Source organism: Elephantulus edwardii, unplaced genomic scaffold (assembly GCF_000299155.1).
Source record: "Elephantulus edwardii isolate Elephantulus edwardi_28Jun2011 unplaced genomic scaffold, EleEdw1.0 scaffold00005, whole genome shotgun sequence".
NCBI classification, from domain to species: domain Eukaryota; kingdom Metazoa; phylum Chordata; class Mammalia; order Macroscelidea; family Macroscelididae; genus Elephantulus; species Elephantulus edwardii.
In genome coordinates, this window is record NW_006399755.1 from 17,936,329 (window position 1) to 17,956,029 (window position 19,701).

Below are 19,701 nucleotides of genomic sequence, written 5' to 3' on the forward strand. Positions count from 1 at the left end.
GATTCAGTGACTGGGATAATTGGGATGGGAGTGTCAGAGACAGTGCGATTGGCACAGGACAGAGCAGAGTTTAGGGCTGTTGTACATAGGGTCACTATTAGTTGCAAGCGACTTGATGGTACATAATAAGAAACAACAACAACTGTTGTTGTTATGTACCACCAAGTCAGGACTCACTCATAGTTGACCCTCCAGAGGATTTCAGAGGCAGTAAATCAGAGGAGGACACTGTACAACCTCCTTCCTCAAAGCAATTGCTATATTGAACCACCTGCTTTGGGCAGACAGTGCCACTATCTACCACTAGGCCATCAGAACATAAGTATATGATCTATGCATTTATATATACACATATATACAAGGCGTAATCTTGTCTATGCTTATGTACAAAACATGTACAAAATACGTATCACATACCAAAATGACTGGATGTTGAATTTGAAACACACAAAGAAAGAATATGTCCCTCATTAGCAGGCTGATATATCCACAATGCAAATGCAATTAAGACAAACAAGGAAGATATTCTTCTAAAATAATTCATAAAATAAATAAATCAGGATGCTCTGGTAGCTTAGTGGCAAGAAGCTATGCTGCAACTCCAAAGGTATGCAGTTCAAATCCACCAGATGCTCCTCTGAAGAAGGAGGGGCAATCTCCTCCTGTACCAGTCAGATCTGATTCAATGATACATACACACACATACAAACACAGCCACTTGAAAGAATGCCAACCAAAATTCTGAGATAGTTTAAAAACACCACCCACCTAGCAGAGTTAAAAACAACCAAAAAAAACTCATTAAAAGGGAAAATATAAGCATTTCTGTAAATGCTTACTAATTATCTCAATATGTACAGAAGACCGCAAAGAGAAGGTGAAACACTTACTATTGAAGATCAAAGACTACAGTCTTTAGTATTTATTACACTGGAACATAAAACAAAAATTCTCACAACTAGGGACAATATAAGCAACATGGTAAATAAAGAAAAAGGCTCGAGTAATCTAGGATTTCATTTTGCTTGGATCTACAATCAACACCTTTGGAAGGAGCAGTCAAGAAATTAAATGATATATTGCACTGGGAAGGGTGGAGGGTTGGCAAAGGAGAAGACCCCCAACCAGGTGAACTGACACATAACTGCCGCAATAGGCTCTTGTGCATCATGAAGTGTGCGGATGGCACAGGACAGAAAGGGGTACAGATCTTTTCTCCACAGGGTTGCTATGAGTCGTACTCGACAGCACCTAACAATGACAATGCACTGGAAGTATGTGTTATAAAAACATTTTTTAAAATTTGTTAAAAAGCAAAGATGCCACTTTGAGATCACATCAACTGCCTCATATGCAAGCTGGAAAATGTTTAAAGAAGACCAAAAAAGAATTGATACCTTGAATTATGGTGTTGGCAAAGAACACTGAATGTACCAAAGACTGTCAGAAGAATGAAAAAGTTTGCTAGGAAGAAATACAGCTAGAATATTCCTTACAAGTGAGGATGGCAATATTTCATCCCATGTTACATATTATTGGGAGAGATTAGTTTCTGGAGAAAGGCATTCTGCTTAGTAAAGCAAAGGATCAGTGAAAAAGAGAGTCTCAGCAAGACAGACCGACAGAGTGGCTGCAAAATGGCTCATCGTTAGAGGACAGTACATGACCTGGAGGGTCTCATGCTGCTGTACACAGGTAGGGCTGCTGTGAGTGGGAATCACTTGACAGCACAAGAACCTAACAGTAACAGCAAACTTATCTGAGATGTTAATATGATCAAATCATATTTATCTTTTATTTCTTTAGCCGAAAATTATTAATCAAAAGACTCTAAGTATGATATTTCCCCATTCAATCTCTAAGAAACACAGCTGATGGCAATCTTTGAAGCAATATTTGATATGCAAAAATAGTCAGATGAAGAAATTAATCATCCCAACAGACAAAATGTATTCCAAAAGGAACTGAGACATCTGCTTTCATACTAAGATGAAAGTGTCTTTGTTTGTATACTTCCTAAATCTAGTTCAAAGACCCAGAAAAATCAGATCATTTTGTTTTTAAAATTAAAATTTTATTTTTATTGTTCCAATTTATAAAAAATAAATAACATCATATAAACAAATATAAAAATATTTTAGAACATATAGTCAGCATATCATAGACCTAAAATATTTGCTGCAATAAAAAATAAGGCAAAGTAATTCGTGTTTATCAAACATCTGGAAGTACATAGAAGGAAGAGAGGATGAAATCCTTTTTAGATAGCCTTCCTCCTTAAAACAGAACCAAAACCAGCCATAGATGATCCAGGGAATAGAAGAAAATGTGTGCTGTGAAACATATTAGCCTTAGAATATATTCTGAGGCAGTATATTGTAATAATGGAAAGTATACAGGTTTTAGAACCCAAAAGATCTAGTTAAAAATATTATGCTATTCATTTTATTTAACTAACAAATTTATATGACATTTACTATGTGTCAAGCATTGTTTTAAGTGTATTATACACATTAACTCATTATATCATTTAATCCTCATAAAAATCTCATGAGGTAAGTACTATTATATCCCTGTTGTAAAGATCAGGAAAGCAGAGCCAAGAGGTTAAGCAATTTACCAAATGTCACAGAACCAGAATGTGAGTCCAAGCAGTCTGGCTCTGGTGTCTACAATGATGACCCAGTAATTCTGTCTCCCTGAATTTCAAATCCTTCATCTATAAAAACAAAACCAAAGTACTAGATCTTTAGGATTAAATATAATACTTTTTGTAAAGCAGTCAGCATATTGTTGTTACATGCCGTCAAGTTGTCTGACACTCACAGTGCTCGTATGGACAACAGCTCTGAACCCTGTCCTATCCTGAGCCTATCTCACTGTCTCCAACACACCTGCCCCTGTTACCCCAGTCACTGCATCAATCCATCTCATCCAGGGTCTTCCTCTCCTGCCTTGTCCCTCCACCTTCCAAACATGATGTCTTTCTCCAAGAACTGGTCCCTCCTGGCAACATGCCCAAAGTACATGAGACAGACCTTCAAAATCCTAGCTTCTAAGGAGCAACTTGACTTCACTCACTGCGGGAAATACTTTTTTGTTCTCTTGGTGGTCCATGGTATGTGCAATACTCTTCTCCAGCACCACTCAAAGGCATCATTTCTTTTTCTGTTATTCTTATACACTGTGCAGCTCTCTGATGCATGGCAAGTAATTGTGAAGACCACGGCCTGAATCAAGCGCACCTTAGTCTCTAGACTGACATCTTTGTACTTCAGCACTCTGGAGAGGTCCCTAACAGAAGATTTTCCTAATGCAATTTGTTGCTTGATTTCCTGGCTGCTGGTTCCAAAACTGTTAATTGTGCACTCGAGCAAGCTCAAAGTGTTAACAATCTCAATCTCTTATCCATCTATCATGGTGCTGCCAATTGGCCCAGGGGTAAAAATATATATATATATATTTTATATTTATATATATATATATTTTTTTTAAATATGCTTCAATCCATATTGAAGACTTCAGTTCTCTATTTTCTGCAGCAGATGCTTCAGGTCCTCCTCAGTTTCAGTGAGCAAGGTTGTATAATTCTCATAATGTAAGTTGTTGATGAGTCTTCCTCCAATTATTATGTCACCTTCCTCCTCATAAAGCCTAACCTCCCAAATGAGCTGTTCCACATATATACTGAAGAAATATGGAGAGAGAACACATCCCTGACAAACTCCTTTCCTGATTTTGAACAATGTGGTGTTTCCTTGCTCTGCTCTGCCGACTGCCTTCTGGTCCTAGTAGAGGTTTCACATGAGCATAGTGAGGTGTTCTGGGATTCCCATTCTTCTCAAGGTTAGCCACAATTTCTTGTGATCAACACAGTCACCTTTGTGCAATCCACAAAACACAGATAGACATAGCAGAGGGAGGTACCGGCGAGGTGAGGGATTGGAGCAGGATACTAGTGAGGCAAAGCTAGGTAGGACAGGACCACAGCACCTATGACAAAGCAGGGGGACAACCTGAATCTGTTAGCTGTGTAATGGGGCAAGATTTTCACCTGATCTTTTGGGTAAAATACTTGTAAGATATTCCTCTAAAACTAGGCACCCAAAGACAGACTGACTAGGAAGAAGGATTGGCCACCTACTTCCGAAATAACAGATCTTCAAAAACCCGAATTACAATAGAGCACAATTAGATTAGACTAGCAGATATGGCACTGGAGGCTGAGGCCTCCTATTCAGAAACACAAAGGAGGAAAAACAGTTGTAAGCAGACATGAGCAACTGGGATGTGAAATGTGAGAATTATGAATATAGGAAGACTGAGCATTGTTACGGAAGAAATGGTACACATAAATATTGACATACTAGGCACTGGCAAACTGAGATAGATTAGCTTGGGACATTCTGAAAAAGATAGTCACATGATCTACTATGCTGGAAATGGAAATGAAAAAGTGAGGAAAAAATAGGACTGCACTCATAGTCAAGAAGACAAGAAGATCATTTCTAGATCCATCCTGAAATATAATGTTGTGAGCAACAGGATAATATCCACATACATACAAGGAAGACATTAATACCACTATCATTCAAATATATGCACAACCAACCAGAGCCAAAGAGGAGGAAATAGAAGATTTCTACCTACTTTCACAGTCAAAAATTGAGCGAATATGAAACCAAGATTGAGGGAATGTGCAACAAGAGTCATTAATAATGGGAGACTGAAATGCAAAAGTTGGAAACAAGGAAGAAGGATCAGTAGTTGGAAACCAGAGTCTTGGTGAAAGAAAAGAGGCTGGAGATAGAATAATAGAATTTTGTACCATCAATGATTTATTCATTGCAAATACCTTTTCTTTTTTTAAAAAAAATTTTTTATTTTATTTTATTATTTTTGTGTGAGTGTACCGTCAAATCAGATCTGACTGGTACAGCAGGAGATTGTCCCTCCTTCCCCGGCAAAGCATCTGGTGGATTTGAACCGTGCACCTCTGGGATTGTAGTTGCAGCTCCTTACCACTAGGCCACCAGAGCTCCCCTGCAAATACCTTTTCTAAGAAACACAAATGACAGCTATGCACATAGACCTCACTTGATGGTACACAGGAATCATAGTTATTACACCGTGGAAAGAATCACTGGAAAAGCTTAATATCAACTGCAAAAACTAGGCCAGGTGCTGACTGTGGAACAAACCATCAACTAGTCCTATGCAAGCAAGTTCAAACTGAAGTTAAAGAACATTAAATCAAATCCACAAGAACTAAAATTTAACCTTGAGTCTATCCAATCTAAAGTTAAAAACCATCTCAAGAACAGGTTTGAGGGCTTGGACACTAATGGACCAAGACCAGAAGAGCTGTGGGAGGATATCAAGAATTCACCCATGAAGAATGCAAGAGGTCATTACAAAGACAGAGGAGGAAGAAAAGAATGAGGCTCTGAATATTGCACTAGAGTGCCAAGAAGTCAAAGCAAAGGGAAGAAACCAAGAAGTTAAAGAGCTGAACAGAAGATTTCAAAGGGTAGCTTGGGAAGACAAAGTAAAGCTGCCAGTATAGTACCCAACATACAGGACACTGAACTCTTCCTTTCCCCTGGTGAGCAACCAGAAGCCCCTGATCATTGTGCAATCCTATTTGGTCATAGATGATAATGCAAGAATTATTTTGTTTTATTTTTATTTGTGTGTGTGTGTGTGTGTGTGTGTTGTGTGTGTACCATTAAATTGGATCCAACTGGCAAAGGAGAAGACTGCCCCTCCTTCTCCAGCAGAGCATCTGGTAGATTCGAACTGTTAAGCAGCTTCTTGCCACTAGGCAACTGAGCTGCAGAAAACACAATGATTTTTACAAGCATAGAATGATCACATTAAATTCTGCCTGTAATATCAATATGCATAAATATGCACTAAGGGACATATTAACTAACAACAAATTTGCTACTATTCAAGTTATAAACTCAGTGGGATTTGACTACCATAAAAAATAAAATAGTATAAACTACCATAAAAAGGTTTTTTTAAAAAATAATTTCAAGATTTTTCAAATGCTAAAACAGTACCAGAAAAAAATCTTACAAATAAATCTACACCAAGCATATCATACCTATAGCCAAAACATTCATTAGAAATTTTAAAAATGAAAGTTACCTGAAACTTTTCATTTATATTCACCTGAAGTCTCTCATAGCTTGCCAGACATCACCTTCTTCCCTTCCCTCCTTTCCTACTCCCCCATTCCTGATCTGAGAGGTGAATTGTGACACTGTTGTTGTTGTTACATGCCTCTCCTGCGCTATCCCTCCACCCTCCTAAGCATGCCGTCCCTCTCCAATGACTGGGTCCCTCCTTGAAACAAATCCAAAGTCAGACAAAGCTTCAGAATCCTTGCCTCCAAGAAGCAGCCTGATTTAACCCTCTCTAGGACAAACCTGTTTGTTCTCTTAGCAGCAGAAGTTCCAAATCTTTTTTTAGAGTGCCATTTAACACCTTACACTTGTCCCAGTCATTCTGGCATCCTCTCCTGTATTACACATAGACATGTGGCAGGGAAAATAACCATCTGAGACAGTACTACAAACTGCTCCAAGAGGGTAGTTGGACTCACTGCAGGAAGAATAATACATTAAGGCTATTGTAAAACTGGACTTAAATTCTTGAGGAGATAGATAACATTCTGGGGCCAATTTACCATAAAGTCTATGCTGCAAAAGTCCAGAATTTTACTTCTAGCAGTTAAAATATGATCAAACCTTTCATTTCAGAAAAGGATGAACTTTTCTCTTGGGAGGGAACACTTACTGTCTGTGAGACCTTAGTTACTTTATTTCTGTATCCCTCAATTTATAATAATACTTTAACCTCACAGGGTTGCTGTAAAGATTAGTTGGCACATCTAAAGCACTTAGAACAGTGCCTAAAAGATTGATTTAAAAAATTAGCCTGTATTATCATTAGCAGTGTCATCAGTATTACTGCCATCACTGTCAACATCATTTATCCAAAAACTGGCTCATTTTAGGTTTATAAATATAAACAAGTTCAATACTTGCTGATGGTATAATTTATTAAAGTTTACTTTATCTGTAACACATTAGTTATTTAAACATTTTTCCTAGCCAACAATTAGGAATTTTATCTTTTCTAAGTAAATGTGTCATAGTTTCTAGTCTCAAGATGGTTTCAGCTAAATGAGTCTGAGTATTTGCCAATTTCTCATGAAACAACAACAAACAAAACGCCCCTGGATTTATCAAAATAGTTTCTTTGTCCCAATAGGTAGAGGGAAATGGGGGGGGGGGCTACATTATTTTGCAGGAAGCTGTGGTCGCCTTGTAGGTAAGGAGTTATACTGTCCATTTGAAAGCAGAAGTTTGAACCCATCAGTTGCTCTGTAGAATAAACATGGGAAATCTCCTCTCATGTGATTTATAGCCTCTGAAAACCCGCTGGAAGGTCAGCTTTATTATTTAGCTCAGGCTCAATGGCACATGACAATATTATTTTACAGAATTAATGCTTTTTGCCCAAGTTTTATTGCCAGTAGGTCAACTCATCAATCAATTCAATAAATCAAGTTTTAAATAAATTTTCACCCTTTTTCCCATCTTTGGTATTGTTTTATCCTAAGATTACACATAGCACAGCAATTAAAATTACAAGAATACACAGAAGTCTGTCATACTTTTCCAGATGATACAAATGGACAAAAAAAACTAAGATATTCACAATGTCTATATTATCAAACTTTATAATGCTCTGGTTGTATCAAGTTGAAACGGATTCATTTTGTGCGTTACTTAATTCTCTCACTAGATGGTGCTATCTACACAGCTATGCTCTTTTCTAAAATAAGTTGCCAGTGTTAATATTTAGTAGAGGTGCTTACAGGCTTTTGAAGATGGGCAATATCTTGATAAGAAGGGCTGATCAGGCTACTAACATTATATTTAACATAACTCAAAGTAGTCCACAGAGAGTTGTGCTGCTGACCCAAAAAAACACTACTCTGAAGGTTCAAATACACCAAAGGCTCCTTGGCAGAACAATGGACAATCTCCTACCATGAAACTTACAGTCTCGGAAACTGGCTAGAGGGCCAACTACAAATAAGTTCCAACTTGATAGCAATGTCTTAGTCCCATTAAATATTTGTAATTTTCCACATACTAATCAATGTAACAATCAAAGCAGTCTTATACAAGGGCCTCCTCTTCTCTAGAGGTAGGAGTCCCTGGGGAAAGGTATCATGCTTGGCAGAGGATCAACAAAAAAAGAAAAAGACAATTAGATAGACTGACACAGTGACCACACCAAGAGTCTCAAGCACAGCTTTGTTCTTGAATAAGGGATTAAGAAAGCTAACATTAGAATTACCGGAATTCCGCCACACACACAGCTAGTACAATAATAAATGCACAGGAATAAGTGTGCAGGCGATAATCAGAGAAAATTATGTAGACATGAAGAGAGAAAGAAGCTAAGCCATGCAAACTGCAATTAGAAGAAACATTTTTTAAAAAATTAAATCAATACCCTAATAAAATTCTTTATAATCAAAGATGAAGAATTCTAAAAGCAGATGAGAAAAACACAATAAAACATATCTTTCCTTGTTATGCACTGTGAATTTATCCCCAGCTGTCTGAACTAATTGTGCTTTATTAATCTGACTTTGAAGTACTGGACTAAACGTGGACACACATTGTGTGATATTTTTTGCCTCACCTTTCCCTAACCTATAAACCTCACAACTGTGAGTAAAGTCTGTGAGTCAATTTGCAATGAACATTATTTCTAGAAATAGGAACAGGAGCATGTCAGGCAGCATGTCTGACCATGGTAGTTATTTGTATGGTGTACGGTATGGATATTATTGACATGGACAGTCCCCCTTTATGAAGTAGCTAGAAGTAATTTAGGTCTCGCTCATGTTGTAATTGCTCCTTTTGCAGGATGGCACAGGATAGGGCAGGGTTCAGGTCTGTTGTTCACAGAGTAGCTATGCATTATACTCAACTCAAGAGGACCTAACAACAACAACTCTGTCATTTTTCCAATAATATGCTCATTTCATGTCTCTGTGATACATTCTGGTAATTCTTAAACTATTTCTAATAAAATATTTCTACTGCATACAGGTTTATGTCAAAGTTCTATCCTTTATCTATCTATTCAACCTGGATGCTGAGCAAATCTTACAAGAAGCTGGACTCCATAAAGAAAAATGTGGCATCAAGAATGGATGCACTATGCAGATGACATAACCGTTCTTGCTGAAAGTGAGGACTTAAAACACTTACTGCAGAGGATCAAAGAGGATAAAAAACTTCTATATGGTCTGCATCTCAACATCAAGACAAAAATCTCCATCACCAGACAGATACGCAACATCATGAGAGATGGAGAAAAGGCTGAAATTGTCAACAATTTCACCTTCTTGGATCCACAATCAATGCTCATGGCACAAGCAGTCAGGAGATCAAGAGACATATTGCTTTGTGAAATTCTAGGACCTCTCCAAATTACTGAGGAGCATGATGTCAGTTTGAAGACTAAGGTGTGCATAATTCAGGCCATGGTCTTTTCAATAACTTTCTATTTGAGAGCTGGCAACGAATAGGATGACTAAACAATTTATGTCTTTGAATTGCGGTGTTAGAGAAGAGTCCTGAATATCTCTTGGACTGTCAAAAAAGCAAAAAAGTATGATCTTGGAAAAAGTGTAGCCAGAATACTTTGAGGCAAGATGCCAAAACTTCATCTCACATATTTTGGGCATGTTGCTAAGAGAGGCTATTCTCTGAAAAAAGTTTTCATGCTTGGAAAGGTAGAAGGACAACAAAACAGGGGCTGAGGTGTGTCTGGGATGATGAAGATGGGACAGCGTTCAGATTTTGTTGTTCACAAGGTCGCTATGAGTCGTACTCAATTTGACAGCACCTAAAAACAACAACTACACACTTAATAAATTGTAGTATAAACATTAGAGAGATTTTTCAACAAAATTAGGAGTACAAAAACAAAACTAAAAGCCAGTGTCATATGCAACAGAGAAAGATGGAAAGTTTTCCTTTTAAGAACAAGGAATGGCATACAATGAAATACAATGCAAAATTGGAAAGCAATGGGGATTTTGCAAAACTCTGCATAATACAGACAAATCTAGAGCATATTATGTTGTGTGAAATAAATCAGTCACCAAAGGACAAATGTTGTATAAGATAGTCTATCTAAAGCTTAAAGGAGGGTCATCCTGACACAACCATTTTAGTGCGATTACTAAGGAGGGGAAGGGGGGTGGGGCAAAGGCTAATTAATACACAATAAGAATTTGTGCAGGGGTGGGGAAGGGTGCAACAATGAATGAATGGAATTCCAAAATCTCTGTAGATGTTCATGGAAACGAAAAATAAACAAACTAAATTAAAAAATAAAAAAGGGGGAAAAAACCATGTTAACTTTTTAAATAAATTCCAAATATTTTTTACAAAAACAACAACAAAAAAAGAATTTAAGATAGGTGAAGGGAAAGAAAATGTGGAATGAAAGGGTGACCAGACATTATAGATATTATAATTAATATTATGGAACAAAATGTACATGAAAGACTTTAACATAACCAGTAAACTTTCACTTAAAGCACAATAAAAGAATTACAAAAGAATGAGAATATGATAGGGATGCCTATTATCACCACCCTTAGTCAACACGATACTGAAAGTTCTAGTTAAAAAAATCCAAATCAGAAAAGAAGTAAAATTATTTCTAGTTCCAGCTGGCATGATCCTGAGTACACAAGAACATAAGAACTCCGCAAGATACAAGATCAAAACACAAAAATTTATAGTTGCTCTAAACAGGAAAGAGTAAGCTAGAAAAAGAAATCAAGAAAATGACACCACTAACCCCCAGACTGATAAAATACCTAGGAATTAGTTTAATAACACACTACAAGAGACAAAAAAAAAAGGCCTGAAAAATGTGACGACATTGTATGCTGATGAATCACGTGGTCACTGACTCATAGGTGACCTTCCAGTGGGTGTGCAGAGGTTATAAACAGCACGGGAGGATGCTGTGCATCTTTCTCCAGTGGAGTAGCCGAAGGCTTCAAACTGCCTGCCTTTGAGTGAGCTGGCAGCCTAATTCCTGGCTACCAGCCACCAGAACTTCCTGCTCATAGATGGGAACACTTAATATAGTGAAAGTATCAATTCTACTGTGCACCAGCTAGAGTACAATCTCAATACAAATTCCCACAATATTCTTTAACAACAACAACAACAACAATATTTTTTACTGAAAAGAAAAAAACTAATGACCAGTGTTACACTGAAAGGAAAGAAACTGAAACTATTGCAGGAAAAGAACAAAGATTTCACACTTTCCAATATCAAAACCCATTATACAGCTTGTGTAATCAAAGTGGCCTAATATTAGTTCTACAACAGACACATATGACAGGCATATATATGTTGTTGTTGTTGTTAGGTGCCGTCAAGTCGATTGTGACTCATAGCGACCCTGTGTACAACAGCCCTAAACCTTGCTCTATCCTGTGCCAATCTCATTGCCTCTGACACACCCATCCCGATTACCCCAGTCACTGAATCAATCCACCTCATAGAGGGTCTTCCCCTCCTGCGCTGTCCCTCTACTCTACCCAGCATGATGTCCCTCTCCAAGGACCTGACTCTCCTTTTAACATGTCCAAATTATGTCAGACGAAGCCCCAGAATCCGTGGCTCCAAGAAGTAGCCTGGTTTAACCCTCTCTAGGATCAATCTGTTTGTTTTCTTGGCAGTCCATGGTACCCTCAATACTCTTCTCCAGCACCACAGCTCAAAGATGTCAATTCTCCTCTATCCTCCCTAGTCATTGTCCAACTCTCTGATGCATAACAGGTGATTGCAAAAACCATGGCCTGTATTAGATGCACCTTAGTCTCCAGAGAGGCACATATATAGCATTCAAAAAATTGCCTCTACTTTTCTGAGGGAGTAGTATTCTAATTAAAATCATAAAACTCATGGTATGTTCAAATAGTAATAATTTTTAATAACTTTAGTTACTGTTGAACACTCAAGTAGGAATCAAATAAAAATAAAACAAAGATTTTAATTTTACTTGTAAAATAGCATTATTTTTCATTTATATTTGATAATGCTCTTTTGTTAAATCTTGCTTATAATACTTGGTCATCACTGGTCATTAAAAACTGCAGGAAGGCATGAAAGATCTTATTAAAACAACATGAATGAAGCCAAGTAAAACAATAGTCCCGAGTCAATCTTTGAACACTGGCAGAAAAAAAAAGTCATCTGTTACACCAAAAATAATTTCAGAGATACACAGTAATAATTTTAGGTTTTCCATATGCAATCCTTTTCACATATTCATTTTTTCAAATATTTTTCCACCACCAGGCATAGTGTGTTACATTTAGGCTGCAAAATAAAAGGTCAGTGGTTCAAATCCACCAGGTGCTCCACAGGGGATAGACAAGCAGTATTCACCTAAAAAGATTTATAGCCTTAGAAGATCAGGGGAAGATCTCTGTGAGTCTGAGCTGACCTGACAGCACTCAGTTAGATTCTGACTAAGTCTTGTCAGCTTGTCATACTTCAGTGGCATGTATGTTGCTTTCTGCTGAAAGTTCTGCCATTTGTATTTCAGTTACCAGCAAGATTACTCAATACAGACCAATTTCAGCAGAGCTTCCAGACTCAGACAGAGAAGATAGGGCCGGTAATTTAATTCCAAAAGTTAGTCACGGATCACTCATAGCTGACCTTCCAGAGGCTATAAATTGCAAAGGAGATTACTCAAATTTCTCTCACTGAGTAGCTAGTGAATTCCAACTACCTGCCTTTGGGTGGGCAATGTGTCTCCTTACCCAAGGGGCCTCCCTACATACCTCAAGCATATTACTTCAGGGTACAGTGAATTACTTACTAATGCCCTCTGCCCAAAGTCTTTGTGACCCCCACACAATTACTGGGTTTGACAAGGCAAATCCAGTGTTTGTGGCCAACCAGGTAGATTCAATAACCGACTAAAAATGCAAGTAAGTTGCCTAAAACACTTTTGGGGGGATGAGACCATGCTCATAAGCTATTGGGAACCCCCAATAAGGACTGATCAGCTTTGCTATCCCACTACACTTCAAAAACAGCCAATTCCAGAAAGAGCAGGACCTCACTACCACCAAGAAAGAAACAGGAGTGCAGTACAACCTCTCTGTGGATTGAGGCTCCCTGTACTTAGAACCACCTAGATCAAAGAGACAGAGATGGAGAGAAATGGTATGAAGTAATGTGACAGCAGGGAAAGCAGAACCAGAGACTGTAGGGAGACTGATATCTCTCCCCACAGAAAAAGAAAGCTGAGTGCCTCTGGGCTGATTATTGGCTGGCAGAAGTGGGCTGCCTGCATGCATTTGGCAGTTAGGTTGCCAGGACAAAAAGCTACAAGAGCTAAACACCTCACGCTGAGGCTTACTGATAGAATGTGTCTCTATGAGTATTTATCAGTGGAGAAAAAGAGCTTTGTAACACTTACCCATGGAGAGGCAAGGCTGGCTCAAGAAACCAGAGAGACTAAAGGACCAAGGGCTAAGAAGTCATGTACCAGGAAAAGGTTAGAAGTCAAGAAGCTGCATGGATATTTGTATAAAACACTAAGTACACACACAAAATACAATGTATATGAAATATTATATGCAAACCAATTTAAAAAAAAGCAGCTATCCTTACTGAAGGCCTGTATTCTGAGTTATTCCTGACTCAGAATGGTAAATGTTTATCCAATTAATTGTGAGTATTCTCTGTTGAGTTCTGTGTGTGCACTGCAATGAATTTTTTTAACCAAGTAGAGGAGCAGAGGGTACCAGGTGAGGAAGATGGTTTCAGAATTGTACTGCAAATGGACAGACCAGTGCTATACCACTTAGAAGAATGTTTAACCAAAAAAATTAAAACCAGGCCTGAGGGCCATAGATTAAAATCATCCACCTTTGGCTTGGTAGTATCACTTTCTGTCCACTAGGCCAACAGAGCTCTATGTTGTTGTTAAGTGCCATCAAGCCGTAGACGATTCATAGTGACCCTATGAATGAAAGACTTGAACACTTGTATAAATTTCATCGTTTCTCCAAGTTCATAGAGTTTCTGGAGGCAAGCTATTTCAGAAGTGGATGCCACTACTGCTTCCAAGATTTTAATCAGGGAGCTCCACCAAACACTGTCCACCATGGGTAACAATTATCACATGTGACACATCAGTATCACAGCGTATACTAGAGTTCATTATTCTGTTCTCTATGCCAATCTATCTTGTTGAGGGTCTTCCTCTCTTTCTCTGTTCCTCCATTTTTCCTCCGATTTTCCAAGGACTGGTGCCTCTTGACAACATGTTCAAAGTATGTGAGACAAAATTTCACCATCCAGAGCTCTACAAAGCATTCTGATGGAATGATCTCCAAGATAAATTTATTTGTTCTTCTGGTAATCCATACTCTTCTCTGACACAATTCAAAAACTGATTTTTCTTTGGTCTTCCTTATTCATTATCAAATGTTCAGATCTGTAGAAAGCAACTGAAAAATGTCTTAGATCAGGCACACTTTAGTCTTTAAACTGATACCCTTGTTCTTCAGGACTGTAAAGAGTTCCCCTTGACAGATTTTCCTGATGTAAGGTATATTTTGCTTTCCTCACTCAAAACCATGAGTGTTACCATGATGTTAACTATGGATCCAAGTAAAAAGAAATCATTGACAATTTCAACCCTTGCGCCACATATCATGTTGCCTACTGGTAGAGTGGCAAGAATTTTTATTTTCTTGATGTTGAGGTGTAGTCCATGTTGAAGGTTGTAGTCTCTGATCTTCTTCAATAAGTGCTTCCAGTATTCACTTTTTGCAAACATGATTGTATCATCTGCATAACGCATGTTGATGATTCCTCCTCCGATACTAATGCTGAACAGAGAATACTCACAATTAATTGGATAAACATTTACCATTATGAGTCAGGAATAACTCAGGATACAGGCCTTCAGTAAGGACAGCTGCTTTTTTAAAAAATTGGTTTGCATATAATAATTTGTATACATTGTATTTTGTGCATGTATTTAGTGTTTTATACAAATATCCATTAGTCTTCATACAGTCCCGTTTTTGACGTTACTTGCTCAGCTTACAGATTGAATAGGTATGAAAAAAGGACATAACCTTGATGTACATCTTTCCTGATTTGAAACCATACACTTTTCCCTTATTCTGTTTGGAAAATTGCTTCATGGTCTAAGTAAAGGTTTCGCATAAACACAATTAAGTGGCTGGGATGCCAGCTCTTCTCAATGTTATCCAAGATTTTGATCCACATAGTCAAATACTTTTATATCATCAGTAATACATAAGTAAACATCTTTTTGATACTCTGTGCTTTCAGCCAAGATCCCTCTGACATCAGTAAGCATATCCTTAGTTCTACAACCTGAATTCAGCTTGATTTTTCCTGCAGTGTCCTATTGATATACTGTTCCAGTCATTTTTTTAATGAGTAAGATTTTACATGCATGTGATATTAACGATCAAAACTCCATTCATTCCCACCAAGTACGAACCAATTCATAGCTTATTCTTTAGTGTATTCCCAGAAGTTGTAAACCACAAAGAGGAAGACTGGCAGTCTCTGTCCCATGAAGCAGCTGTTGGACCTGAATAACTTGCCTTTGTGTTGGTCGTAGAATTCCTTACTCATCAGGCCACTAAAGCTCCAGATATTAATGATATCTTTTCAAGTAGCTAGTTGTCTTCCAAATCTATTGGCCCATGCCAGAGAATTTGGATGACAGTTTTCTATAGGGTATAAGATAAAAAGAGGGTGGTGGTGGAGGTGGTTTGCTTACCTAGAATTTTTTAAATTAGGGTATAAATCACATGTCTGTAATGTTAAAATGCATATCTGTAAAACTTTTTCCAGTAAGATTCAGCCTTTTTTAATAAAACCTTGGAATTACAGCCATTATATATCTCTGCCTCATGCCAGTCCATCTCATCTCACCAATGCCTAGTATGTCAATATTTATGTGTTCCATTTCTTCCTTAACAATATCTAATTTTCCTACATTCATGGTTCTCACATTCTATGTCCTAATCACCAGTGTCTGCTTATAACTGTTCCTCTTCCTTTTTTTTTCCATACTTGAAAACTCAACTTCCTTTGCCTTTTGTTGTTCTTTTCAGAGGCCTGCTATTTCAGAAGTGGATGGCCAATCATTCTTCCTAGTCTGTCTTAATGTGAATGTTCAGATTTAGAGAAGTATCAGACAGACCAGCAAGTTAAAGGTATATCCCTTATTGTGGAGTTAACCTTTAGTGTCAGTGTTGTCCCTGCCTTTCTCACATGCATCTTTACCCACATTGCCATGGGAAAATCTGCTGTTAGGGACCTCTCCAAAGTACTGAAGAGCAATGATGTCTCTCTGGAGACTAAGGTGCGTCTGATTCAGGCCATGGTCTTTGCAATCACTTGTTATGCATCAGAGAGTTGGACAATGACCAAGGAGGATAGAAGGAGAATTAATGCCTTTGAGCTGTGGTGCTGGACAGTATTGAGAATACCATGGACTGCTAGGAAAACAAACAGATTTGTCCTGGAAAGGGTTAAACCAGGTGGCTCCTTGGAGGCAAGGATTCTGAGGCTCTGTCTAACATACTTTGGACATGTTGTGAGGAGAGACCAGTCCTTGGAGAAGGACATCATGCTTGGGAGGGTGGAGGGACAGCGCTGGAGGGGAAGGCCCTCTATGAGGTGGATTGATTCAGTGTCTGGGATAATTGGAATGGGAGTGTCAGAGAAAGTGCGATTGGCACAGGACAGAGCAGAGTTTAGGGCTGTTGTACACAGGGTCGCTATGAGTCGCAAGCGACTTGATGGCACATAACAACAGCAACATATATCTCTGTGTAACATGCTATAAAGCCTCATATGCACATAAGAATTAAATATGAATCTTTAGTCATACATTGTTTCAAGGTTGATAATATTTACACTCCATAGATTAGTGAAAATTACATAAACGGTTAATTTAATCCAACTTTCAATATCTTCCCATGCCAAATATCAAAAACAATACAAAAAGGTTTCATAACTAGGTATTTCTGTCATCACAGGAGACTAGAGCGAGGGCTACATGGTAGAGGGGACCTGGGGGAGGGTTTGTAAAACAATGAAAGAATCTTTTCTTTTACTTTTCCATAATTTTTGGACTCATGTACTTATAACTTGTTAGTCAAATTTGTGTCTTCTAGGTTGCAACACCCCCATGATACATCTTCAAGGATATGAACATGTACGGCCAAGCACAATCAATAAGAGTGCATCTAAATTCCAAAATCAATCTCCATAATAGTCTATGTGTTTCCTACTGCCAAAGGGGCCCTTTAGAGTAGTGAGAGAAGATCTTCACCCTGAAACCCACAGTGTCCCTTTTCAGCAGGAAGTAGCTAAGAGAACACGCCATCCCCTTTTCCTTATGACTCAGGGTGAAGTCTCTCTCAGGGAGGAGTGATAGGGAATGGCAAAGGACACACTGACAAAGAAGATTAATCAGAACTGGCTTTGACAAGCACTGTGGCATTTGGACAAGAACAAACTGGGAGGAGGGTAGAGAGAATAGTGCAACAATGAATGAATGGAAACCCAAAATCTCTGTAAATGTTTATGAAAATTAATAAAATATAGGAAAAAAAGTTTCAATTTACTATGTAAAGGACACTGTATTCTCAAATGTTAAGTGCTTTACCTTTGCAGCAAACTGTAGTCCAATTTTGTCAGCCTCAACCTCCAATGTTCTATTGTACGGTCTATTAAACATAAACTAAGACAAAACAGGAAAGAAAAGTTTCATTAAGGCAATTTATTTTGTAAGAAAGGGATAGCTAAATGAGATTTTTTTTTCTATTTCATGGAGATCTAGATAAAGTTTTTCTATTTTCTATGATTAACATTTGAAAACATTATAGCATCAAGTACAGCTTTTATTTTGTCCAGAAAAAATTAATACTTTCAGAAGACAAAAAGAACAGAAAGATACATGCTTATACATTCAGCAATATCATAAATACAATGTTATACTAGTTGACTGAGTTATGACACAAACTATACTTGTTTCTTTCTCTTCAATCACATGTTTTTAAGTCAGTATATTTTCATTAAGGGAGCTCTGGTGGCCTAGTGGTAAGGAGTTGTGCTGCCAACCCAAGGGCAGGTGGTTCAAATCCACTAACTGCTACATGAGAGAAAGGACAATCTCTTCCCTTGCAAATTACAGCCTCTGAAAACCTGCTGGAGGGCCAGCTAGGAGTCAATTCTGACTCAAAAGTACAAAACAAAAACATCATCCACTGACTTGTAAGCTGTTTGTGGAGAGTTCTTCTAATTACAATCTTTGTCTATTATATAGAGGTTTCTCTAAGAAATTTTTCTGATGAAAGCTTGTAATACAGGCAAGGAGCACTCTGAGCTTGTAGGGGTTTTTTTTTTGGTGGGGGGGCTTGTAGTTTTTAAAAAAACCTGAAACACAGAGATACGTAACAGTCACTGACACTACTGGAGGATTTATTTTAGCTAAAAAATGAACTACAGAGCTGAATACTATTTCTTTGATAAATTATCTTCATTTCCTTTTTTCCCCTACTAAATATTGATTAGTTAGGAAAATTAAATTTTCTTCTGACTTTGATGAAAAAAATACAAATAGATATAATAACTTTAATTTTCCTAATTACTTCTTTTATGTTACTGCTTTCCGGTTAAATTCTAATTTTCAGTAAGTACTAAAAATTTTGTAGGAGATAGGATCTATAAGCAGAACTGTTGAGGAAGAGCTTTTAATTAGGAAAGCAATTTTTCAGAGGTAGCCATGTAAGTAATGGCCAGAAATAATGTAATCACTCTGACGACCATTAGATATTACCTTTATCCTTCTTAATCATATCTGGCTTAGGTTGGTGGAATTTATTATATAGTATCTGAACTTCTATGAGCAGTTTTTAGGTGGCACATCAAGTCTACTGATTATATACTGACTTCCAGTCAGTTGGCCTGGTAGACATTTTCCCTATTTGTTGGCAGAGACTGGTCAGCACATCCATAGTTAGATCTCTTTCCTGAAGCATTTCAGAAAGCATTCTATCAATTCTTGGGGCCTTTTTTTTTTCAATCCCTTTCAGTACAGGTTAGACTTTTTCCTTCAGAATTATTGGATCTTGACCATACACTGCTTCCTTAAATAATTCGGTATTGACCAATTCTCTGTATATTCCTTCCATCTTCTCTTGATGCTTCTGGGATCATTAAAGATTGTGTGAAACACAAAGTATATGAACTTTGTCTAAAAGCAATATAAAATAAAGATGTTTAAGAAGATTTTTCCCATAGACTGATGCAGTGTCACAACTTAAGGGTTGAGTTCTTCAGTTCTTTCAGCTTCAGAAACGCTGAGTGTGTTCTTCCTTTTTGGTTTTCTAACTCCAACTCCCTGCACATTTCATTATAATAACTGGCTTTGTCTTCTTGAGCGGCCCCTTGAAATCTTTTGTTCAGTTCTCTGACCTCTTCATTCCTCCCGTTTCAGTTCTTTTTGTTCCTGTGCACGTTTCACAGTATGTTCTGCGGTCTATTT

The 19,701-nt window shown here is 37.7% G+C and overlaps 1 protein-coding gene across 1 annotated transcript in view; it reads right to left on the minus strand.

Annotated features, from left to right (window-relative positions):
- OMA1 (OMA1 zinc metallopeptidase) overlaps positions 1–19,701 on the minus strand; it is a 105,778-nt gene that overhangs the window by 61,433 nt on the left and 24,644 nt on the right. Inside the window, exon 6 of the mRNA XM_006879735.1 lies at positions 17,821–17,895. Coding sequence (XP_006879797.1) covers positions 17,821–17,895 — 75 coding nt within the window. The remainder of the gene's footprint in view (positions 1–17,820; positions 17,896–19,701) is intronic.